Genomic DNA, 26,153 nt, shown 5'->3' on the forward strand with positions numbered 1-26,153 from the left:
CTACTTGGAAAGCTGAGGCAGGAGAAGGCTTGAATCCTGGTGATGGAGGTTGCAGTGAGCCGTCATTGGGCCACTGAACTCCAGCCTGGGTGACAGAGTGAGACTCCATCTCCAAACAAACAAACAAAGAAAATAATAAAACAAAACAAAAACTAAAACAGAAATTTCACTTCCGAATTGCTTTTTGTCCTCACAGCGATCCTGTGAGAATGACTAAGTTTCTGTATTAGTTATTTATAAGAGCAAATATGCTCAGGGTCCATTATACAAATAATTTTATTTGTATGTTGAATCTGGGCCACTGAGAGAACTCCTTTGCTTATTTGGTTCTAGTAGAGGACAAATTTTTATGTTTATCCCAAGATTCTTTGTATGCTCTATGTGTTTTTTTTTTATTATTTTTTATTTTTTTATTTTAATGTGTTTTTATTTTTGTTTAGACAAAAATTACAATTAGTTATAATTATTTTTTTGTTGCTGTTGTTTTGAGACAGAGTCTTACTTTATCACCCAGGCCGGAGTGCTGTGGCTGGATCTGAGCTCACTGCAAGCTTCACCTCCTGGGTTCAAGCAATTCTCCTTCCTCAGCCTCCCAAGTAGCTGGGATTATAGACGCCTGCCACCATGCCCAGCTATCTTTTGTATTTTTAGTAGAGACATGGTTTCGCTATGTTGGCCAGGCTGGTCTTGAACTCCTGACCTCAAGTGATCTGCCTGCCTTGGCCTCCCAAGAGTATGCTCTATGTGTTTTTATGCTATCTTAACAGAAGCTGAGCATTTGAAATTAATTAGACAGCTTTGCTTAATTATGCCAGAAGCAAGCACATTAAGAATCATATTAACCTGATAAACTAGACACATATGTTGCAAATATGATGGAGGCATAATTATTAGTTTCAGCATTTTTTATTTTTAAGCTTGCTATTTCTTTCAGTATGTCTAAAAGAATGGATTAAACTAATGATGCACATTAATTATGTGAAATTCTTTTCTCATGAAGCCTCATTAATTGTAAGAAGTAGGGAAATGAGCTGTTCTCTGTTAAAAATCATATACTGAGTTCATATGATTTAAATATCCCTCCTTTCAAATATAATAAATTTTAAAAAAATGTATTGTTTATGCTCATTTGTGAATGAGGTCAATTGAGCAGTGATTTAGAGTTTATTTTTAGAAAAGTAAAAAAATCAGTTTTAAAAAATATGGCATCAGAGAAAACTAACTGTATCCAGCTCAATATCAATAGTTGAATATATATAAAAGGTCTAATTCCATACCTACACTTTTGTCAGATACAGGCTAATAAAAATACTAAAGCACATTTGAAGAATGTAAATTGTGTCTTGGACTTCTACCAGTCTGTACTGAATTCAACGCAAGGATCATTTAAAACTGACAGTTAAAAATATGTCAGTATTAGGTCAAGGGATATTATTTATTATTGTCTAGAATAACTGTATGAAATGATATTATTGCTAAACCTGTTGCTTTATACAAAGCCTTATTTACTTTGACAATAAATCTCAGTAATCTGTTTAATAGTATTTATTTTCACACAGTACAAGTGAATCATACTATATGCTTTTGCAAAAAGAAAGTTGTAAAAGCAAGCATATGAAGATTATATAAGCATACATGAGAAGCTGTAAGTTTTAGGTTATAGTGTTTGGTTATTTCCACACACTCTTTTTAACTGCACACCATTTTGGCTATGGAACACATGCCTTTAAATGGTTAATCTTTAATACTTTGCAAGCTCATATACCACTTATAAATGCAGATTCCTCTTGGAAGGTGGTTCTCATCTCAGTTGAAGAATCATCTGAGGTTGCATATCCCAGGCTTTTAAAAACTCTTCCACTCTCCTGCCACGTCTTTTGAAATTTTTTTCTGACTTCTTCAGGTGAATCAGAGATATCTAAAATATGTCCAGCAATGACATCCTCATAGGTTGGTGGGGCATGCTTGAAGTCAAAGCCAGATTTGCCAGCTTCTGAGCTATGTGATGAAGAGGTTTTCATCTTTGACTCAACAATTTGACTCTCAAATGCATCCACTCCTGAGAAATGTTCACTTAGAGACCTTGTTTCAGAGTAGACCCTGGGCTGTTTAACAGGAATCTTTTCTTGCAGCTCTCTAGGATGTGTGCAAGAAAAGTCTGTAAAGCTTGTGTTTCCTGAAGATGTTAATCCAAATTCCTCCTTACAAAATGTACGACTTTCTTGTTTTATATTATGGTTTGTTTCTCCATTTGCATAAGCTCTTCTATTTGAATTTGCTTCAGAAACTGGGCCGTGCTCAAATTCCCTGAACCATCTGTTTATTTCATTTTCACGGTCATTCACAAAATTTTCAGCCATTTGAACAGTTCGGTTGGCTGCTTCGTATCTCTGTGTGTGCTCTGACAGGCAAGAAGGCACTTCGACCTTGTGGATGATTTCAACTGCATCATAACTTTCAGTATCGGGCACTATGTGATCAGTGGAATTTAGTCCATCTTTGTGAATATAAGTAGCCCTTTTCTCCACTTTCCTGACTTCCTCTTGAGCTTCCATAGATTCTCTGAAGGAACCACTAGCAGGATGATTTATATTTACTGGTATTGTGATTGTAGGTGGAGAGTCCCTACCACGAGTTTCTATCTTAATTTGACGACGAAGTGTTGCAGGAGACATGATGATTTCAGATCTCTTCTCTACAATTGGAACTGAGGTTACTGCTGGACATGGGATGGCCCCTTTGGATAACTTTGCAGTGGTGTCTTTCAGCCTGACAAGTTGTTCAGAGCGACTCCTGGGTGAAGAAGGGGAAGTGTTTGTTCTGTGAATTTCAGATGTTTGTGACATGGGCCTTCTCGGTGGAGGTTCGATGTAACTGTCCTTTTCAGGGGACTGAGATAGCTTATCCTTAGTAGGGGTTTCTGTTCGTCGGGCGGTAGATTCTATTGTGATAAAAGTTGGTGATGGTGGGCGTGTTTTTAAAGAGGGAAGAGAAACCTTGCTATCATCGAGTTTAATTTCATGATGGGTTTTCACGTGACTATGAACAGTTGCTTCATGATGAGCTGCTACTTGGTGCTGTACTGTTTTCTCTTTGGCAATTTTATTTTCTTTCTGTTCACTATGTTTATTTTTGCTGACATTAACATTAGATACTTTGCTTGATGTTTCATCAAGACTAGTGGGTTTACTTCCCTGTTTTCCTGTTTTGGAGGATATCATGGCTGTCTGAATTATATTTTCATAGGACACAAGCATATCTTCTGCTTGAGTTTTAATATGTGTTATTTCTTCTTTTACTTTTTCTAAATTATTCTCCATGGCAACATGAACTGCATCTTCTCTCCTTTCTTCACTTATCAGCCATCCTGGGATAGTATTTAACAGTGTCTGAAATCTTTGAAGGCCACTTTTATTTGGCTCTGCTTCAAACTGTTTTACTCTAGACAAAATCTGTTGTAGTTCTTCACGTTTTCTCAAGAATTCCACTATATTTACGGCACATTTTTCATCATCCTGTGGGGATTCTTTCACAGACGAAAAGAAAGATTTGTTCTGTGTAATCTCTTGCTTTGAATCTTGAGTATTAGAGAAGACTTGTTTCTGTTGTATGTCCTTGACTTCGAGACATTTTTCTTCCTGCAGACTATTATATGGCTGGGGCAATTTTTTATGTTCAGCTTTACTTTCAGAGGTCTTTATTTGTGTTTGCTGAAAATTCTGAGCCTGTGAATCAACGTGTGCATCAATAACCTTTTGCTTGATGACGTTTGGTGTTGATTTGGTCTTCAAATATTCTTGTTTTCTTTCAGTTCTTAATCTCTCTTCTTTTGGACCAATTATTGATGATCCCTGATTTTTTTCTTCACTTCCTGGTAATTTCCCTGTTTCAGATCCCCCAAACTCTCTTTGTTTCCCAGGAACTATCTTGAGCTTATCTTCATGGTTCTTCTGTATGGATTCTGTAGGCATTTTGATTGTCACTCTTTTCTCCTTCTTAGGTAATTGATAATGTCTTTCAGTCAGAGATTGCTTATGACTATATTCAGTGCTTCCTTCGGTTTTCTTGGTTTTCAGATATTGTTGTTTGGTAGTGGTTTGAACATCAACTTCAGATTGCTGTTTATGACTTTCATAACTGTGGTCTGTTTCATTTAATGTATAATCTAGAGTTGGAAGCTCGACGGTTTTAACTTTGAAATTTGGGGAAATTGGTTTGCTTTGGGGCAAGTGCGACTGCTCCAAATACTTCTGCTGTGTTTGTTGGGTACTACATTCTTGGTGACTCTGTTTAATTTCACAAGCTGATTTGGATTGCGTAATGTCCTTTGGGCTTTGTAAAACTTCCTTTTTCATCTTATCTTTGTCTTCTGAGGCTGCTAAAACATGTTGGAGCCTCTTGGCAGTGACTGTCACTGGTGGTGCTGTGGAGAGCTGGTTATCAGAACACAACCCTAGTACCTGAGCATTACTTTGAGAGCCTTCATTGGGTTGAACCACAGTGCACTCTGAATCAATTCCAGATAGGGAAACCTCCTCATTGTTTTTTTGTAATGGCATTTCCTTTTCCACCTCTGATGTGTGTTGAGTTTGGCTTTCAGTTTTAACAATGTTGTAGTAAGAACTCTCCTGTTTCTGTTTCTCTAGTTCTTTTTGTTGTCTATATTTTTCTTCAGCAATCATTAAAGGTGTCTTAAATTTTCTCATATAAGGTTTTGGACTTTGTTGTCCTGAACTCTCTGGAAATGAATGAGATTTTACGACAGGTGCAATCTGTTTTTTCATGGGTGCTGAAGTTACTGGAACTGTGTGTGAGAGACAATTTGCAGAGTCAATAGATAATTGTTTTCTTTCATCAAGACTCTTTCTAATAACGTTCTGCTTTGTCTCTGTGTGTTCACTGCTGGTTGTCATCATTACTTTTTTCTGATCCTTTGAGGTAGTAATTTTGCATTCCATATCTGACAGGGAGTTTTCCAATTCAATCGCAGAGGAAAGATGATTCTTATTTTCTTTTATATGCTTGGGAAGTTTGGGTTTGGGCAATGTGGGAGGTGGCAACTCACCTGATTTTCCTACTATGATTTTAGCCCGAGAATTCTGAGACTTTAAGGCTTCTTTTTGGAAATATTGTTGCATGAAGGCTCCACTGTGCTTTTCCGGAGCAGAGGAGGAAAGGAGATGTCCTGATTTTTGAGATGGAGTTGGAGGAGGAGGAGGCGGTAGAAACATTGATGGACTTTCTCTTTCAGATTTCTCATCTACTGGAGGTGGAGGAAGAGGGAGGCCTGGAAAGCTTTCGAATTCAGCCTTTATCTTCTCTGTGGACAGTGAGGGAAGAAACCCGTTTTTTTCAGGAAACATCATTAAAGGAGGTGGAGGAGGAAGAGGAAATTCAATTTCAGATGATCCATTAGAAGGTGGTGGAGGAGGTGGAGATGGAGGTGGAAGGGGGCACTCACTTTCTTTTACATCATTCTCAGGGTTAAAGTTGATTGGATTCAAGGACCTTTCCATTGCCATTTTTAAGTCTGTGGAAGTATTTGTCTTCATTAGAAAGTCCTGGCTTTTCAAGTGAACATCAGTTTCCTGCTTTTCGTTGGTTGCCTTAAATGTATTATGACTTTTTTCAGAGACTTTCGCTTCTGTTACATTGGATATGTCTTGCTTTACAGGCAAAGGCTGCCACATTGGTTGAAGGTTTATATTCTTTTTCTTTATATCCTTATTAGAGTATTTTGTTTCTTGCTTTAACAAAGTTTGCTTCTGAAAGTCCTCTGATATGTCATAAGTTCCTCCAACTGGCATGCTGACTGGATGCTGGGTGGGACTGGGCTTGGAGTTTTGTGTATCTGTTAATATTTTAATATTTTTGGTCTTTTTAGGACTCTTTGTATGGAAAGCCTCCATTTTCTGGTGGTCATTTCTCAGTTCATATGTTTGTTGCTTTCCAGCAGTTTTATCAAAAGATTGGATGGAATTAAAGACATCATCCTTCTTCAGCTCTCTCACTGCCCTGTCTGATTCTTTAGTTTTCAGATCATTCTTAACTGACACAGTTGAAGTTAATTGTCTGCTCATATATTCATCTCTAAGATGTGGTTCTCCTGTGACGTCAGTCCAGACACCCATTTTATCTTCTGATTCCAATACATTTTTAATAGATTTATGGTGTGAATTAGATAGTCTTCTAAGGCTTTTTTCAAGAGCATCATTGTTTTGTTCACGATCTATGACAATCTTTACAGTGCCTTTGGGGGCTTTTGAAAGATTAACCTCAGTTCTTTCATCTATTAAATTGCCATGACGAGATTTTCCCATAGTTTGACTGAGAGTATCTGCTCCCCCTTGCCACCTGGCTGCTGGCTCAAATGGTCCTGGCCTTGGCTGAAGAAGACTATTTTTGTTCTTCTGGACAGCAACCTGATGAATATCTGTACTCTGCTCTCCTGAGGATCCTACCATCACAACTTGAGCATCTTCTTTGATTACACCTTCTTTATCTACCTCTTTGAAACTTCTTTGTGCTTCTTTCAAAGACCTTAATGATGTTTCTAGGTCATCTCGGAGAAGCTCCTTTTTCAGAATTTCTGTCCTTGTATTTGTAGCTTTTTCAAGACATTCAATAGCTTGCTCAATATCACCAGGAATGGCATCAGGCTGTTTAGATTCTTTCCATCGGTGGCTTGATTCTTTAAGTGACTTGAGTGTGGCTAGCATGCTACCTTTTATAGTTTCTTCTGTTTTCGTCGCTATTTTCTGATTTATGGCCTGGCTGAGGGAATTTATGGTTGATGTCAAGTCACCTTTTATAATCTCTTCTTTGGGTATTTTACCAAATGCACTCTGAGGCTCCGTCATAAAAACCTTAACTGTATTACGCACATCTCCAGGGATGATGTCAGTTTCATTAACAGTACGTTCAACCAGAGACTGCCTTTTATTTAGTAACAGTTTTGTGCCTTCAACATCACCACCAATGATTTCTTCCTCTCCTTCTTGTTTCTCAGCTGTTACTGTTTCATTTGACCCTGTCTGGAGTTGTTTGAGATAATCCAAAGCTCCAGTTTCTATGCAAGTTGTGAAAAACTGAACATTTCCCCTCTCAGAGGCATCAATTTTAGCCCTTTCAGATATTTTATTGTTCGATGTGGAAGACAATAAATTATGAATGGTACGTCTGACATCACCTCCTATTATTTCTTCACGCTCAATTGTGTTGCCATCATTTTCATGCAGAAGACAATAGATAGTCATGTTAATATCTCCTCTTTCATCTTCCTGAATTAAGATGCCTTTCTTTACAGATCTTTCCTCAGAGAACAGGTTTTTTATTGCTTGTCGTATATCACCTTTCACTATCTCTTCTTTTTCAGCATGAAATTCAGTTGATCTGTTTAATAATTGAGTTTTAGTGAAATTGACATTTCCCTTCTCTTCTTCACTAACCAAAATCTCTCTTTTGGTACAGTCTCTTTTGGAAAGTAGATTCACCATTATATTTCTGAGATCAGCCCTGATAATTTCTTCTTTCTGTATCTCAGGAGATGCTTGGTTCATTAGCTTGTACTTTGCCATTCGAACATCTCCAACTTCATCAGCTTCAATGATGATTCCAGGAGCCTGGATAACTTTCTGAGAGTAGAGATCTTCTAAGGTTTCTTTAATGCTCTTGCCAACAATTTCTATCTTTTCTACTCTAGCTTCATTAAATTCATGAAGGGGTGTTGTTTCAAAGAGCCACGTAGTTGTTTTGACATCAGAAGGAGGGATTTCTTCCTTGGTCATTTCTGTGATACCTTTATGTGCTTCCGTAATAGAATCCAAAGTTTGATTTTCAAAAAGCCACACAGCCTGTTTAACATCACCTTTCTGCACATCTTCCTGGCTGACTGTCTTGATATTTTCATATTCTAATCCTTCTCCTCTCAGTTCATCTATAGTGTGGGTTTCAAATAACCAAGTAGATGTTTTAACATTGCCTTTTTGGATTTCGTTGACACTTACTGTTCGTATATAATTATTCTTACCAAAATTTTCAGACTCGAAGAATCGTTTACTTGTCTTTACATTGCCACCTTGAATATGATCAACAGTGGGCACAACATTATGTGATTCTTCAGAAATCTGATCCAGTGGCTGAGTTTCAAATCTGTATCTGACAGAACTAACGTCTCCCTTCTGAATATCTTCTTGTGTTACAGATTTAATAAGATACACAGTTTCTGATTCATTAATAGCGTCTAGTGGCTTTGTTTCAAAAAGCCACCTTGTTCCTCGTACATCTCCATGAATTACCTCTTCTTTTTTAACTGTGGTCACTTCATGATAGTGCCCTTCTCGGTCTTGAATTGCATAGAGTGGCTGCGTTTCAAAGAGCATTCTGTAGCTTCTTACATCACCCTTTGTTATTTCTTCAGTAATTGTTTTCTTGGTGCTGATATAGTCAGATTCTTCTTTAATCTCATCTAAAGAAAAAGTCTCAAAAATAAAGCACCCCTTTCTTACATCCCCACCTTGTATGTCTGTCACTGTCTTAACACATTCATCACCTTCCTGGCTTTCTTTTATCTTATCAATTGGTTGGTTTTCAAAAAGCCATGTACAATTTAAAACATTGCCTTTCTGAATATCTTCAGCTTTTAAGGTTTTGATCTTTTCCAAAACTTCCTCTGAACAGGAACTTATAGAATCTAAGGACTGATTTTCAAATTTATACTTCATGCTGGAAACATCTCCAGCTTGTATATCCATTTCAACAGGCTTGATTTCCTTTGCTTCTCCTTGTATGCTGTCCAAATTTTCTGTCTCAAAACGAAAACACGCTGTACGAACATCCCCACCTTGGATCTCCTCCTGTTTTACAGTTTGCGATTTGACTGTTGTTTCAGAGTCATCTTTTATGGTATCAAGTGGCTGAGTTTCAAAGAGCCAAGTACAGGTTTTGACATCACCCTTATGAATTTCTTCACTGCTGGTCATTAATGAAACTTTTTCATAAAGAGACTCCATTGGCTGGGTTTCAAAAAGCCATTTACAGGTTTTGACATCCCCTTTAACAATATCTCTAGCTTGTTCAGTTTTACTTTCTGTTTCTTCCACATCACTAAAATATTTAATTGAATCAAGAGGTTGGGTTTCAAACAACCATTTGGCAGATTTCACATTTCCAGACTGTATTTCTTGAGCAGATATTCCTCTAATGATTTGAAATTTATGAATGCTTTCATCAAACTGGTCAATGGGCCTCGTTTCAAAAAGCCACCTACAGCTTCTTACATCGCCTCTTATGATTTCTTCTTGCTGGACTGTCTTTACTTGATGATATTTTCCAAGGTGATCTTGAATGGCATACAGTGGTGTTGTCTCGAAGAGAGATTTATTTAACTCGACAGCACCTCTTGTGACTCCTTCCACCTCTATTTTATGTGATGCATCAAATTTAATTAAATTGTTTGATTCAAAAATGTGTGTGTAATTCTTCACGTCTCCTCTGTCAACTTCTTCAAGTTTCACTGTTCGTGTGTACTCCTTTTTATCTTTTCTAATCTCTTCCAGAGGTTGGGTTTCAAAAACCCATTTTTGATGCCTAACATCCCCTTTTTCTTCTTCAGAGGCAGTGATTTTTTGAAGCTTTCCTATGTCAGAACTGTCTTTTAATGCCTCAATTGGAAGTGTTTCAAACAGATGCTTAGTAGTTTGTACATCACCCCCCATTATCTCCTCATGCGGTAGAGGATCTGCATCAGGAACTTCTTTTAGAATGTCTAATGGCTGTGTTTCAAACATCCAACACTTTCTGGAGACGTCTGTACCTATTACTGTTTCCTTTTCAATGATGACCTCTTCTGACTCTTTGATTTTCTCCAAAGGTTGAGTTTCAAATAACCACTTTGCCCTACTCACCCCACCTTTGACATTTTCTTCCATAGATATTCCTCGGACAATTTTAATTTCTGTGATATCTTTGTTAATTGTGTCCAACGGCTGTGTTTCAAACATCCACCGTGCTGTTCTTACATCTCCCTTTTCAACGTCTTCCCTGTGAACAGTTTTAATTTCCAGTATTTGACCTGAACCATCTCTAATAACATATAATGGTTGCGTTTCGAAACATTTTATGCTTCTCTTAACATTTCCCTTAATTTCTTTGAGCTCAGACCTAAGCTGCAGTAAGTGAACCTCATCCACTGAATGAAGGTGTCCAAGTTGATCTAGATGTTGAGTTTCAAACATGTATCTCACAGTCTTGACATCCCCCCCAGTTATGTCCTTACTGATAGTTACCACTGATTCTTCTTGACTTTGATGCATTTTATTCATTGAATCCAATGGCCTTGTTTCAAACATCCACCTAGCTGTGCAGACATCTCCTCTGGCTAACTCAGGAATTTTCTCTGCATTTTCTACAGTGCCAGAAGAATGAGCCCCAAGTGTGTCGATGGGTTGTGTTTCAAACATCCATGTGGTATATTTCACATCGCCACCAGCAATGATTTCTTGATCAGCAATGCCCCTGGAAATGTCACCTTCATCAGGAGAGACATTGTTGATGGAATCCAATGGCTGATTCTCAAAGATCCATCTAATAGACTGCACCTCCCCCTTCAGAATTTCATCCCACTCCAAGTATTCTCTTTCTGAGTTCAGATCTTTTTGAGAACTGTCATTTGTATTTTCAAAAACATACCGGGCTTGTTGCACATCTGCTGAGACTGAACTCCCTGAGTCCATTTGACTAGAAACAATCTCAGAAACTTCACTGATATAATCTTTTTCTAAGTTTTTTCTTAACTCAGGATGGATGTGTTTATATAAACGATTTAATTCATACAAATTTCTTTGCTTAGAATATACGTCTTTGGGGACTGGTAGTCTTCTAGGAGGACTGGGCAGTTCAGGGGACTGGGAAAATGCTGTCACATCCGTTGAAGTTTGAAGTACGTCAGGTGGGGGAGGAGGAAATTCTTCTGTCATTCCTGAAGAAACATCATTAATTTGTGCCAGAGTTGAGGAAGTGACATCGTGATCAGTATATCTTGTGGTTGATGTTTCCTTCCTCTGGCTGGTTGAAATGCAAGAAGTGGAAGAGGTACCCACAACTGATGATGGCTTTAAAGTCTCTTCATATTCACTTTCAATCTTTAGGGGAGAGAAAATCAAATCTTATAAAGGTGAGTGTAGTGGCAGAGGCTTCCTAGGCACTGCCCTTCATTGGTCTGTAACCTGGATCCTCCTATGATATTTCCATTGGGAACAATATGTGATATACTTATTTAAAGACCTACTTAGGAATAATAGTCAATGTTTGTCACTATCATTCCTATAACACATTTTCAATTGTAAAGTTATATTTGCCATTCAATCTATCAATGATTCAATATTTTAAAACTTACACACAATCTTGATTTTTTCCCCTTTACTTAATGTGGTATGCAGAATAATCCAGAGGGAAATAGTAAAAGTCTTAAAGTTCTTTTGAGGGTTGTTTTGTTTTCCTTGGAATTTAAAACAGAACAGAGTAAGCATCTGACATTTAAAATTGATTTAATTACTTTACTGTTAATTCACTTTCAAAAATACATACCCTTTTCTTCTTTTACTTTCCTCTATTGAGAAAAGTTTTTACTCTACCTCCTTTTGCATGCAGGTCAATATTCTCCTAATGGAACCCAATAAATGCTAGTTCAGGATATTTTTTCAGGACTTTAGAAAATACATACCCTTTTCTTCTTTTACTTTCCTCTATTGAGAAAAGTTTTTACTCTACCTCCTTTTGCATGCAGGTCAATATTCTCCTTATGGAACCCAATAAATGCTAGTTCAGGATATTTTTTTGTTGAAAAGCCACCTCAAATGTTCAATAATTTGAAAACCTTATGCATTTAAGCTTGGTCTTATAATTAATATGTTTCTGTGTAAAGAAATGATTTTACCTTAATCTGCTTGGCTGGGGTTGTCATCTCTTTGTCAGAATAAAGGATCTTTTCCTGGGCAGACTTTTCAAATTGCTCTTTTAACAGCTTTGTTGAAACCTTTGGAATATCTTCATCCTCAGGTGTATCAATGACTATAAACAGAAAACACACCAGGGATGCTATGTAATTACTAAAAATTATGTTTAAGAAGAAATTATGGCTGGGCTCATGCCTTTAATCCCAATACTTTGGGAGGCTGAGGTGGGAGGATTACTTGAGCCCAGGAGTGTTAGACCAGTCTGGGGGCAACATAGTCAGACACTGTCTCTACAAAAAATAAAAAAGATAAAATTATAATGCTGTGGGAAACTTCTCACAATTTACGTTAAGTAAAAAGGTTCAAGGTACAAGCATACATATCGCATTATATCATTATGTAATTTAGGAATGTAGAAAGAACTATAGTAAGACAATACAGGAAGAAAAATGTTGGTTATCTCTGGATTTTCCAAATTTTCTACAATCATGCTCTACTTTTATACTCAGGAAAAAATAATAAACTTTATAAAACAAGAAAAGGATTTGCAGAAGACCTACTTTCTTAAGCAATAAAATCAAAATAAATATATAGATATATAATTAAGTAAAGTTTCAGTCACAGTTGGCTTAATTATTTTTTTTTTAGCTCTTTGGGGTAGCAAAACTCATTCCATTTTTATAGACAAGGCAAACTATGTTCAGTCTTGTGCAAGCTTGCACAAATTGGGCTGTAGTCTAATCTCATATCTACAGGTTGGAGAGCTGGAGTTAATAGTGCTTAAAATCTGTTATTAAAATTAATTCAGTCTAGATAACAATTCTATTCTCAGGGAGCTTGATAAACATCAAGTTTTACTGTAGGTCCCTGAGACAAAAAGGAATTCAGAGGTGGCTAGCTTTAGGCTTTAGAATGGATGTGTCATAGGGTTGATGGGCGATAAACTATTTTAGAAACTTACTGCACTTATGACCACAGACAAAATCTAATCATGTGTAGAAATACTACTCAGGAATCTTTAGAACCACGAGTCATAGTTACCAAATTTACTCAGAGGGGAGGATTGTGCTTTGGGAGTTATCCATTCAAACTCAAACACATCAATAGGAGAAAGGAGAATTAGAATGAATAATACCAGATTCTTACCTGTTTCTTGAACATATTGATGAAACTGAGATGCTTGGTTTATTTCCTTGGTGTGCTTTTCAAGATGAGAAACCTATATTTAAAGATAAATTGAAAATAAATATTTTAAAGAAGTCAATTATTTTAGTACTACAAATTATACTCTTCATTTTACAGTGACTTTCACCCAAGACTTTAGTGTACATTGAGAGATGCTAATTAAGACTCTATCATTTATTTTAACACATAGATTCGCTTAGAATATATTTGAATTGGCATCTAAAGTGCAATCATACTTTGAGAGAGTGCCTATTTTACTTTTAAAAGAATTCCAACTTGAAAGTGGAGAAACACTGATGGATATTGATACTAGATACATAGTGACAATAAATGCAAATGCTTACAACAAAGTCAGAATTTCCCTACAGTCCTGGAAACGGTTTGAAAGTACTATATTTCTAAATGGTTACCATTTCTGTTCCATGAACATCAGTTTTCTGTACTTTGGACTCTTCTTGTTCATTTCTTGCCATTTCCTGGCCGCTTGAAGTGTCAACCTGGCTGCTATGAATTGCCTCCTGAAAACAAATAGATAGACAATGCCTTAAGAAAAGTAAAAGTTTTAACTTTTTTATTTATGCAATTTCAGTGACAATTTCTGGAAACAAATGGAGATTCTTTAATATATTATTTTTCTTGTCTGCTATAACAAATAACCACAAGTTTAGTGGCTAAAACAGCATAATCTTAGGATCCTACCCTTCTACAGGTCAGAAGTCCTGAATGAGTCTTCTTGGGTGTTGACAGGTATCAGAAGGTATGTATTCTGTTCTGCTGGCTGGAGGGGAAATCCATTCCCTTGCCTTCTGCAGCTTCTAGAGGTTGCCTACTTTCCTGGGCTAATGGCCCTTGCTCTATCAGACTGAGACCTTCTCATCCTGCCATCTGTCTGATGCTGTCTTCCACTTTTAAGGACCCTTATGATTACATTGAACCAACCCAGATAAGTGACTATTATCTCATTGCCATAAAATTATCTAATTAGCAGCCTTACTTCCACCTGCATCTTAATTCTTTTTTTGCCATGTAATTTAACGTATTCACAAATTCTGGGGATTGGGACATAGTTATATCTGGAGACCATTATTCTGCCTGCTACCCTTAGTAAGCAATAAATGTTAATGAGGCGTTACTCAGTATGAGAAAGATGAGCCTCAAAAAATACATGTGTATATATTTTTTGTTGTTTATAAGCCACGTTTGTATGGTACAAAAAGACACTCTAGTCTTCAAATTGGCCATTCAGTATGATGACATATCCAGAGTTCAGTTAAGAATATATCCATTAAATGTAACCAATATAAACAGGCCATATTATGCTAGTTTATGTCTCCCTATCTTCACATGTGGACTTACTCTTGATTTTGGTTAAGTTACAACAGTTGACCCTGAATGAATTGGAAACTTGGAGCTCCTATTAATTTTGCTGATCCATTCCTGATTTTACTATAGAATATGATTCTGATGCAAGTATATGATTGATTGATATAATGAAGCAGTTGGCATACTGCTAAAAGTCTTGACATCCAAAAATAAGGGTACAGACAGATGACTCTTTACAAGAACATGTTTTTGAATGTGCCTGAAGTTGGGACTTCATTTTTAACTTGATATCCACATGAATAACAGATACTATTTTTGAGATTTGACTTTTAAAAATTTGTCTTAGTACAGAATAGTCAAGTGAAAAAGGGTATATTATCATTATTAATTAAATAGTATTACCAAAAAGTTTTTTTGCAGTAAGTTACTTTACACTAAAAAATCCCAATATCTTAAACTAATAATAAGTATAAAATTAATGCCAGCAGATGTATGAGACTTTTTCCCTCAAGGGTATTTGGTATACAGTGTTTAAAGTCTCATCAACCAAGAAGCAGTTAGTCACTTAGTCAGAGATGTTACAGTACAATCTGATCTTATTATGCTTTTCTAGGAAGGATGATCAAGAAAAAAAGTTGAGGCCTTCCTAGAAGTCCTACAAAAAACTGAAGGCAAAATGTGGACTTATGCTTTTAAATGTAGATTGTATCTCATTAAATTGAAGACCACTGTAATTTTTTTTCAAGCAGAATGCTTCCTAAACCTAGTTAATAATCCACATATTTCAAATGTATTTGATAATATATTTGACACATAGTTTGTGCTAAGGAAAAGTTCACATAATGAATAAGTGAGGAGTGCATGCATGAATAAAATAGCAAACTTTTATTAATACGTTAATTGTATTCAAACTCCCATTTCCCAGGAGTGTTCTCAAAACTGAAGATAAAACAATGAATAAAATGCGTTAGTTTCTTGAGAACAAGTATAGAAAATAAACTGTATTCATTCCTTCAAGAATTAGAAATTCATATAACAAGATGCCTTGCAGTTAATTCTATTCAAACTCCTATTTTTCAGGAATGTTCTCACAACTGAAGATAGAACAATGAACAAATGCTTTAGTTTCTTGAGAATGAGTATAGAAAATAAATAATCCATGTTCATTTCTTCAAGTTCAAAGAATCAGAATTCCACATAACAAGATGCCTTGCATAATCAAGTTTTATTTGAGGCTACCAATAGCATTGTGCTGGAGAGAGCAATAACAATCATTGAAAACTGCAGATAGAAAAAAAATGCATGGGCACAAATGACAGCTCTTTACATTTGTGACAAGTCTTTCAGTCTATTAGGCATATAATGGGATTATTCTATGGCTTTCTTATGCACACACTGAGAAATAGAACGTATTGATTAAACAGACAGTGAAGTAGCAAAGGAGAATGGGCACCTGACCAAAACCAAGGTCCCTATGAAGGGCATCATGATCATTTCTATAGAATCATTTCTCTGCCTAATGGCCTACATGCTCGCTGTGACCTGGGGACATGCTTTATTTGGCCCACACAGTGATTTTAAAGTTTCTAATTAGGTAACATCTACAAAAATTAAAACAAAAATTATTTCTGTTTTAAAAACTCTGAAGACATAGTAACACTGTGCTCATATTCTAGCATGACAGAGTCTGACTTTTAGTTGGGCATATACCTTTTAGTTGGCCACCATCACTATCACTTGCTAATACTTAACGGCAAGTTGACATGAAAAAAAATGACCTTGTTTGGTAGCCATGTAAATTTGACTTTCTGATACCTGCCTGCCACCAGTCTGAAAAAGTAGAGTTAGTGACATAAATCTCTGTGCTGAGAAAAATACAAAGTATTTGGAATAGAAAAACTATAAATAAATGTGACTTTAACATATTTTAAAAGTTATTTCCTGGGACAAACACTTTATAGTTAATGTGTATCTACTTGAGTAAAAACAATCTATGCCTATCATCTCTAAAAATATTTTCTTGTAGGAGATGACACAAAATAAACAGTATAAATGTACATAAATTTTGTTTAAAGTCTTAAGTTTCTACTTCAGCACTTATGTGCTATTTCCAAATAGAACTGTAATTGCTACACTAGTTTGGTATATTAGCATCAATTCTACTGCCCCCTGGTTGCTGTAACTCACATAAAATATTTTGAAAAATATCCCAAGCTTTTGTTTCTATCATTTACTGTTTCATATTTTGCAACTAGTTTAGTTTGGATTTAAAATCTGACTTTCTTTCTAATTGTTGGTGTCTACAGAGTATAGGGTTAGATAAAAAGCTGAATCATCATAGTAATGCTCAGGCAGAAATCAAATTAAATAAAATGTTATAAAGAACTCTGGTAAGATCACCATGCATAAATTTGCATCAATAATTCATAAAATTTGTTGCTGAAAATTAAATTTAAATACAGACCAGTCTGCAAGAGACAAATGCTATTTTGTTCATAGGTGGATTAACCAGTAGTCAGGAATGGGAGGTTAGTCCTAACTCCCTCCTCTACTAGGTATGTTGTAATCATGGGAAAATCATGAAATCACACTTAAACTCAGGTATTTCATCTCATGTGCCATTAAGGGAAAGAAAATGAGGTAATATATATGCTAACTTTGAAATCTAAAACAAGAAAATGCAGTGCAATTACAAGACAATATTATGCTGTTTGCATAGGTCACATAAGTCTGATATCAGCTTACATATTAACCAACTATATCGCAAAAATCTATTATTCATATGCACATCTTCTAAGGAGATTTCTGCTGCATGGGAAACAATCTGTATCCTGCCTATTCAACTTTTCATTCTTATTATCATTATAGGGAAAGACACTGTACATTTCCCAATAAAATTGCAAACTCGTTCTAGTGCAAAGTATAAGGAAAAAGGACAGGCTTTTTTTTTTTTTTTTTTTTTTTGCAACTCACTATTATTGTGAATATTGGACCTAATGGAAAAAGATATGAGCAAAGACTGGCATAATAGTAGATGGTCACTGCCTCACTAGAGTAGAAAAAACAGAAGTTCATGTTCAATGCCAATAATACAGCAGTTTCACTACTGTAATTTTTAATACAACTAGAAAAAGTTATGATATAATAATGTTATTTGCATTTTTATCAAACAGACATAAACAATACCTAAAACAGGCTGTTTATTTTAGCAAAAATGTTAATGGATTTAAGCTTTGAAAGAAGAGTAAGTTTTATTTTTCTGTTAAGTGATGAACATAACAATTTGTGGTTGAGCATTGTGTTTGTCTGGATTTAGATATATTAAAATTCAAACACTGAACTTTCTCCTTTTTCCCTGAAGTTTCTCTTTTAATTTTTATTAATTTTCTCTTAAAATTACAATATACAACCTGACATATTTAAGGTTTGAGCTTTAGGTAAATGCTTCCCTCTTGAAGATTCAGCTCAAAATTACTTTCTTTTTAAAACCTTTCCAGTCTTTTCCATACTGGGTTCACTATTCTTGTTTTTTCTATTTCTGTGATATCAGCACACATCTGTATTATCTGCCTATCACATTTAACAGTCATCTTTGCTAATATGATCCTCTCCTTTAACTGAACTGTGTCTATCACATGCATCCTCAAATCCCAACGATTAGCTTCCAGGCACACAGTAGATATCCAATGAAATGTCAAGGAGTGAATGCATGAGCAAATAAAGTAGTCACTTTTTTTAGTAGTGTGAAAATTTTATAATTTTTAGTCTGCTTTGAAAATTGAGATTCTAAATTCTCCCACATAGTTCTATGATTTTTTTTTTTTTTGGCATTTTGGTTGGTCATCCCTTTGACACTAGCAATAACATGTCAGTCACTCTACAAAGTGCACTCAGAAAGAAAACTCTCTTCACAGATGTTCACAGATGTGATAAGAACATCTACGGAAAAATATGTGCAGTGCTGTGATAGTGTAAAGGGTTGTTGACATCGTCAGAGAGAGGAGAAGTCTGTACTGAGAAAGCAGTAAATACACTAGAAGCCCAGATCCCACCATTATGCAATATATCCATGTAACCAACATGCACATGTAACCCCGAATCTAAAATAAAAAGTATGTATACAGCAAACACATACAGAGAGGTAAAGATTCTTTCAAAATAGGAAAAAGTAATGTTTTGAAATTGCCTTTTTAATAAAAAGATATTCATGATGGTAACCAAACTAGTTTGTGTATTTTTTTGTGAATTATTATTCACTGAGTTAATGGATCTGACATGTTGTCAAGGATCATGGAGAAATTGCAGTAGGATGCATTGGGCAGAATTACTATGACACTGAAAAACTATGTTGAGATATTTATGTTGACACTGAAAGACAGTGATTTATCCTCATTTTTTATTTATAAAAATAGGAAAATAACACTAAGGGAAAAGAAGAATTAAGGCAATTCCAAGTACTAATTCTTTGTGTGACTCAATATACTCAGAACTTAAGTCTCCAATTTTACTTGGTTCAGTAGTAGTTCTGCCTAAAGTTATGGGACTATTCCAGTTAGATTATTAGCCTTTAAGAAACTGATAATGTAAAAACATTCAAAACATTTTAATGTAGTGACTTTTCTCTTTGAAAGCACTAAATTTTTAAACATGAGTGACCTTGTAGAGCTTCCCTCATGCATTTATTTATTCAAACAACAGTTATTGAACGTTGGCTATCTCAACGTTATTGGGCTAGGCATTGTCAGTGTTGTTTAATATATTTCTATGATCATATCTCTATCTATGCAATATATGTAAATACATATATATATATTTAGTGATATAAAAAGGCTCAGTAAACTTGAAATTCCCTTGAAACAAGAATGCTAAACACATACCAAAGTATGAATTATGCAGATTTTTTGCATAAATTTCTGCAAGAAGTGTTATCATTTAATTAATTTTAACTCTTCCTTGACTCAAAACAATCATGTTTTAGTAATATTTAGCCTAGAAAGAGCAAACAATCATTTTTAATAAATAAAATAATTTGTTTAGAAGTACAACATTTTGCTGTCAAAGAAGGGAGGATTTTGAATAAGCAATGCCAGTTTTAGCTGCTAGAACTCTGACTGTCTTCTTCTGCTCTAAAAGTATTATTTATGGCGCCGTACTCCAGAGGCCCAAAATGCTGAAGATCCATAAAAAGAACATATAAAAGATGCACTCTCAACTGAGTCATCAAACATATTAGTCATATAAATAACAATATTTATATGACAAACTAAAAATGCAGCTTACATAAAGACATTCAATTCACAATAAAGGATGCTTTCTAGAAGTTTTACGTAGATGTATATTAAAGATATATATGTATATAATATTTCAATCCAACATAGACACAAAGAATCTTACAACCAGAGGCACTAGGATATAAATAAACATAAATGTCCAATAAGAGGCTGAAACTTAGAGTCTTGCAGAGAAGTGAAATTACAGATAAAATGTTTACAAAGAGAATAAAATATCCTAAAGAAAAAGAAGCCCAGAGGTAACATGTGTTCTGTACTAACTAATACAAACCAAAATCAAGAAACAGAATTCTACCACTTGATTACCATCCTCACCAGTATCCAGCTGATTTCTAGGTCCCACCAGTGGTATCTATTGCTATTTCAATGACCCTTGAGTCAGTATCCTTTCTACCCTGGAACTTCTGACTCATTTAAGTCCTCATACAGTTAATATGGACTATTTCAGTAGTCTCCTAATTAATCTCCTTTCATCTCACCTTAACCTGCTTTATATCAATCTTATACATCCAGAATAATCCTTGTTAAAGGCACAGCTATTCATCTTACTCTCCTTTTAGAATTTCTTTAATGGCTCTTGATTGCCTTAGAAGAAAGTAAAAATTCTTTAACATGACATAAAATTTTCTATATTATCTGGCCTTTGCCTACATCTCCAGCTTTATGCCTTAATTATTCCTTACTACACTCACAAACATATCATGCTGTTTTACCTTTTACACAAATTGTCCCTTTGCCTAGAACACATTCTATATGCAAGAAAAATTCTTTCAAGTCTCGGCTGAAGCATTCTCCATCCTCAGATGTCCTACTTGACCACCTTTCACCTGAACTAAAGTTTATCACAACTTCCTGGGGTTCCAATGAGCCTCATTTATCTTTTCTATCATAGAATTGGTCACATCACACTTGTAACCATTTGTTCTCGGTCTGTCTCTCTAATACAGTCAGCTACTCGAGTGCAAAATAATGTCATTATCGTCATTGAATCTTTTTGCCTGACATATAGTGTTACCTAATGATCATCAGCTGCTTAGAAAAGTACATAAATATAAGGCCGAGTCTCTAGAGGCAGCCTTCTTGGGTTGGTATCACATTTGCTCACTTTTCTTGGAAAAGTTACTTAGATCTCCCATGCATCCATTTCTTGTTCAAAAAACCCAATAATAATGCTGCCTATCTCAGAAGGTTGTTGTGTAGACGAAATAAGTTAATATATTTAAAAAAACTGGCTCATAAGTGCTACAAATAGCGAATTGGTTGGTATCTTTATTTAACAAATATTTATTGTGCACTTACTTGTGTCAGACATTTTCCTAGTAACTCAGGATTTGGTAGTAAATAAGGGCCTCCAAAAGACTGAATAAAACTAGAGTTCAGCTATATCAGTGAATTTTACCAGATAATTTCATTGTAGAATTAAGTCTAGAACCTAAAGAAGAAGCAAATTCCAATAAGTACATTTTTTCTCCCCCAAAGAAGGAATAGATTTGGGGGGGTGGTTACTCAAAGAGAGAAGCAAAAAGGAGCCTGTATGTATTGTGACACTTCTAAACCATTCTGGCTCCTGACACATTGAAATATTCTAGAGAGATATAGCCAAAGAGCAGGTTTGTGATCACCTATCCAATTTATTTACACTTTATCTTTCATGAACTGATACCTAGTGAACAGTCAGTTCACATGATTTAATCTACTATTATACAATTCTTTGCACAATTCATCCTAGCCTAAAAGCTACTGTTGTATAATTCCCATTTTGACATAAAAAAAATTAAGATTTGTAGATAATTTATATTTCTATCAGCCACAGCTCCCAAATTCAAGCATTGGAGTATGACTGATTTAAACAGAAAAGGGAATTTATTGAAGAGGCACTGGGTGACAGGGGTGGGGAGTGTATCTCAAGAAATCTCCAGAAAACCAAAGAATAAGACGTGGAGGGTTTGCATCCAGTAACAGTATAGAATATAGTTGCAGAGACATCTGTTAAATGTACCCTAGTTGCTGCCACCAGCCCCAGACACATTCATTGACAATGCCATCAGTAGTGTGTACTAGATGCTGCTTCTGAAATACTTATAGATTTCTTGAAATTGGGGGTAATCTCCTGCCGCCAGCCATCACCACAGTTGATTCTCTATGGTCCCTGCTTCTCATGTCACTAACCTCTTAAAGAAAGCCTGAGATGGACGTGAGCAGTACAGTCTAGTTCACACACCTGGGTCCTAGACATTAGGAAGGCTAGGAGAGTGAGTGCATGGTATGTCTCCTAGTGGTGGCTGGTTCTGCCTCATTGGGTGGTAGAATAGAAAATGATTTTGATGTAAAAAAGAAAGAAAGAAAACTTTTCATTACCCTTTCTAAGAAATATTATTTATGAACACTGAGATCTTCTTAATCAAATGGAAACCAGTTAAAAGCACAAGAAAAGGAGTGTCATTCATTTTTGATAAGGATAACATAACAGAAAGTGCTATTCAAATCTTATAAGAGAACTGATTTGAGCTTATTTTTTGGTAATGCATGTTCTATGAGATGTTACAAGGACATATAGGAAGACTTTGAGGCAGTAAAATTTTCCCGCTAAGAGTGTCACAAAGAGTTGCTGCTATACTGAATTATACAGACCTCCCTCCCTCTTTCACTGTCCCTCTGACTCTTTATGGCCATCAGTCCTTTTCACTTGGAGGGATGACATTTTAAATCCTTATATAAAATCCAAACAAGAAGGAAGAAAATTAATAAAACAGATCTGGTTCGGATCTAAACATTGCAAGATCATCTGCACAAACATGGCATCACAGGGCAATTATTAATTATAACAAAAAATGAATTAGTCTGACAATTTGTGTTTTCTTTAAAATAAGGAAAATGGGGAAAACTAAAAAGGTAATAATTTGTAATTGCACTGATGAATGTATCTACGAGCAACTAGGGGAGTGAAAAGATATTGGAGTGGTAGGACTGTTGGGTTATGGCCAAAATTCATTATCCGTTCAAGTGAGAAATCATGTAAATAAATCATAACTAATTTCAGTTTCAGTAGCTTCACTGGTAAACTGCTGGGACAGAGGTTGGGGGAGCACTGAAGGAGACAGGAAGGGCTACCATTGATCAAGTGTTGATAAGTGTCAGGAAAAGTACAAGGCCCTTTACAGTTGAATAATGTCAAGTTTATTTAAGGCTCTTCCATGCTAGAATTCTACATGTTGATTTCAAATGAATTTAACTAGTAAAAACGGTTTAAGGGAGAACGCTATGCAAGTTTTAAAAATACCAAAGGTATATTGTGAATACAGTATACTAACTAGAATCCCATCAACAAGATATTTTGAATCAATATTTTTAACACCTAAACTCAATAAGTGATGCATTCAACATGCATTTGTGAGGTACCTAGCATATAGACTTGATCTCAAAATCAAAAGAAGAGAAAGAAAATATGATGGGGGAGGTTATTTGTTTACAGTGTTAGAATGATGACACAAAGTGTTTATGATAAAAGATCACAAAATGAACCCCAGCCTAAAGTACTGACTTCATTGAAGTCTCAAAAATCTCTCCCAGTGTTTTTAAACACTGCTATTCATTAAATCGCTATTGGATTATTGTAATTTGTACTCTGAGGAAAAGGAAGAAATTTCTAATACTACAGAAGGGTGTACCAATATCTTTAGAGGCACTGGTATTCACCCAAGGGTAAGAAAGTTTGCGCTCTTAGCTCACCCTCTGATATCCATCTAGTGGTAGGTAAATAATGTGTACTGTACTCCTCAAAGAGTGAGAAGTGAAGTGGCCTCCACTTATTCCTAAGAGGTGAACAATTTCCTCCTTTCCATGCCTGCATAGATCACCCAGGAGTGAAGGATAAAGAACAAGTCCAAGAAAAGGCTCCTAGAAGAAGATGTAACCTTATTCTTTGTTCTGGGTTGTTAAGATCTGTGAAGAAGTTAGGCAAAAATGAAGTTACCCTAACATACATCTACAATAACATGGCTCTAAGGACAGAACTTCTTAATGCCTCTTATTTTTCTCAGGCCTTATGTTCTTCCAGGTTTTTTTTTAGCATGATAATTTGTTTGTAATTATGCAAATTAATAAACATCAAAAGAACAGAGAAGCTTGACTCAATCCAATCATTTTCAAAGATCCATGAAGATGGGTTTATTTTGAGAAATACAGACCCAGAAGAAGAAAGAGCTAATATGTTCTGTCAAGTTCTAACAAAAGGCACCGTTTTCATAAAAGTAACTATGTGGAAAAAGCATTTTGCAGATTTCACTAAGTTCTACAAGCGTAATGATTCTATAACATTAATGATTTTGTTTGTTGTTGTATCTTTCCTCGATCCTGACAAATAGCAAAATCTAAAAAGTTAAAATTTTGTGGCTTGCCATTTCGTGATAGCAATTTGAAAATAGACTTATTTAGCATATTAGAATATGTTGTCTAAACACTTGTGATTTCTATTCAATACAATTTTACAAAAATATCCTTTTTATATTGTTAAGCTGATATGAGCTTTAGAAGGGGCAATATAAAAACGTCTCTTCTATTTCAACTTTTCCTAGATGTATTTCTCATCAACGAAAATATGAAATTCCATCATTTTAAAAGATATGTATTTTACATCTTTATCAACATCAAATATTTTTTGACATCACCTAATTTAGTATGGAGGAACCTCCTTTTGTCTTTGGGGGAAAGAGTCTATGTACCACTTCCTCAACAACTCAGTGACTTGTGATAAGAATAGCAGCATTCCTTTTCCCCAAAGCAGCCCTAGTTTATTTTAAAGGAGTAAAGGATATATCTGTGAGTGCACATTTCCTTTCTAAATGAAATTGAAAATAGGTTCTATAGGAACAAATAGGTTTATAGAAAAAGAAGGCCCGTGATACTATTAAGAAGAAAAGTTTTGGTATTGGTATTTGAACAATTGGGGTAAATCCTGCTCCTACAAATCCTATTTTGGAAGATGAGTAAAATGAATAGTAGAAGGAAAAGCAACCAATGATGATTTTTAAAAAGCAATTGGATCTGTGATTGCAATTCAGTCTTACTAATGGATATCTGCATTATCCACTGAGGCCCTGACTTTCTGAGAAAAAGGTCCAGGGCACCCTCTATATGTTAATATTTTTAACGCCCCCTCCACCCCCTGCCGCAGTCACCAGAAAGATTAGTTTACTTAGTTTTTTTCAGCAAAGTAAAAGAACCCAGCCTGAATGGACACACTATACAGACTGCATCATTTCTCCAAGACGATGTTCCGCAAAAGACCCATGCAGACATTCTGCCTGTGTCTTCCCAGTGTGGATTGGGAATGAGTTTCCCTTTATGATGCTGTACTGGAATGGCCTGCCATGTACTCCCAGGGGAGGGAGGAGTGAGTTCTTCTATGCATTAGCAGTATAACTCATATACCAATAGGTTCTGCAGAAAGAAGCTGAAGTGGCTTCTTTCAAGTTGCTAAGGGACTGTGGCTGAAACTTTATGGTCATGCCTCAGCAGACAGCACTTACCAATGGCTTCATTTGGGACTAGCAGAGGTTGAGAGTTATAGTGTATGGCTATAATGTAATGTGACTGATGTTAGTAGATCATGGAAGACAGTCTTATTATATTTTATGAGCACACCTTCAATCCCAGAAGTCTACTCATTAGTTTAATTATGTTAAGATCTAAAAGACTATAGACAGTTTTACTACATTACTTAATAAGGTTTTTTTACTTTATAATTAAGTAAAGCGCTGTCTTTCACAAAACAGTATTATTGGTATAGAAATATCAAAGATACAAACCCAAGACATGTCAGATGTATAGGTTGTATCATCCTATGAAAATAAAATTTTAATGACAGATCGCAAAAATTATAAAGTTTGAATTTTAATTAATTATTGGTGTATCAATCTAATAAATTAACAAATTCCTTAATTTTTGTTCTGATTGTTTTGTTTACTTTTAACATTTTCACATATTTTCCTTTAGTTAATTTATATCATTCTATCATTTATTTTATTAGAAAACTTTTTTTTGACAGGGTCTCACTCTGTCTCCCGGCTGGAGTGCAGTGGGGTGATCATGACTTACTGTGGCTTTGAACTCCTGGGCTCAAGCCATCCTTTCACATCAGCCTCCTGAGTAGCTGGGACTACAGGCACATGCCACCAGCCCAGCTAATTAAAAAATATTTTTTATTTTGTAAAGGTGGGATTTTGCTATGTTGCCCAGACTGGTCTCTAACCACTGGCCTCAAACAGTCCTCCCACCTTGGCCTCCAAAGTGCTGGGATTATAAGCTAGTTTATTTTTAATATTCTAACATGTCATATATATGCAGAAACTACTATTTCAATATAACCTACCACCAGTAAAGGGATTACCTGGGATTAGGG

General features: G+C 35.5%; 1 protein-coding gene across 3 annotated transcripts in view; it reads right to left on the minus strand.

Moving 5' to 3' along the window:
- XIRP2 (xin actin binding repeat containing 2) overlaps window positions 1–26,153 on the minus strand; it is a 72,476-nt gene that overhangs the window by 7,229 nt on the left and 39,094 nt on the right. For 2 of the 3 annotated variants that reach the window (XM_012440635.2, XM_012440634.3), the window contains exons 4-7: window positions 13,550–13,657; window positions 13,101–13,173; window positions 11,936–12,069; window positions 1,766–11,141 (exon numbers count right to left, since the gene is read on the minus strand). In XM_012440635.2, the coding sequence (XP_012296058.2) occupies window positions 1,766–11,141; window positions 11,936–12,069; window positions 13,101–13,173; window positions 13,550–13,657 (9,691 nt within the window). The remainder of the gene's footprint in view (window positions 1–1,765; window positions 11,142–11,935; window positions 12,070–13,100; window positions 13,174–13,549; window positions 13,658–26,153) is intronic. The other variant, XM_012440636.2, reaches the window with a different exon arrangement.

This window comes from Aotus nancymaae, unplaced genomic scaffold (assembly GCF_030222135.1).
Source record: "Aotus nancymaae isolate 86718 unplaced genomic scaffold, 86718_ANA_hifiasm-v0.15.2.pri h1tg000029l, whole genome shotgun sequence".
Taxonomy (NCBI): domain Eukaryota; kingdom Metazoa; phylum Chordata; class Mammalia; order Primates; family Aotidae; genus Aotus; species Aotus nancymaae.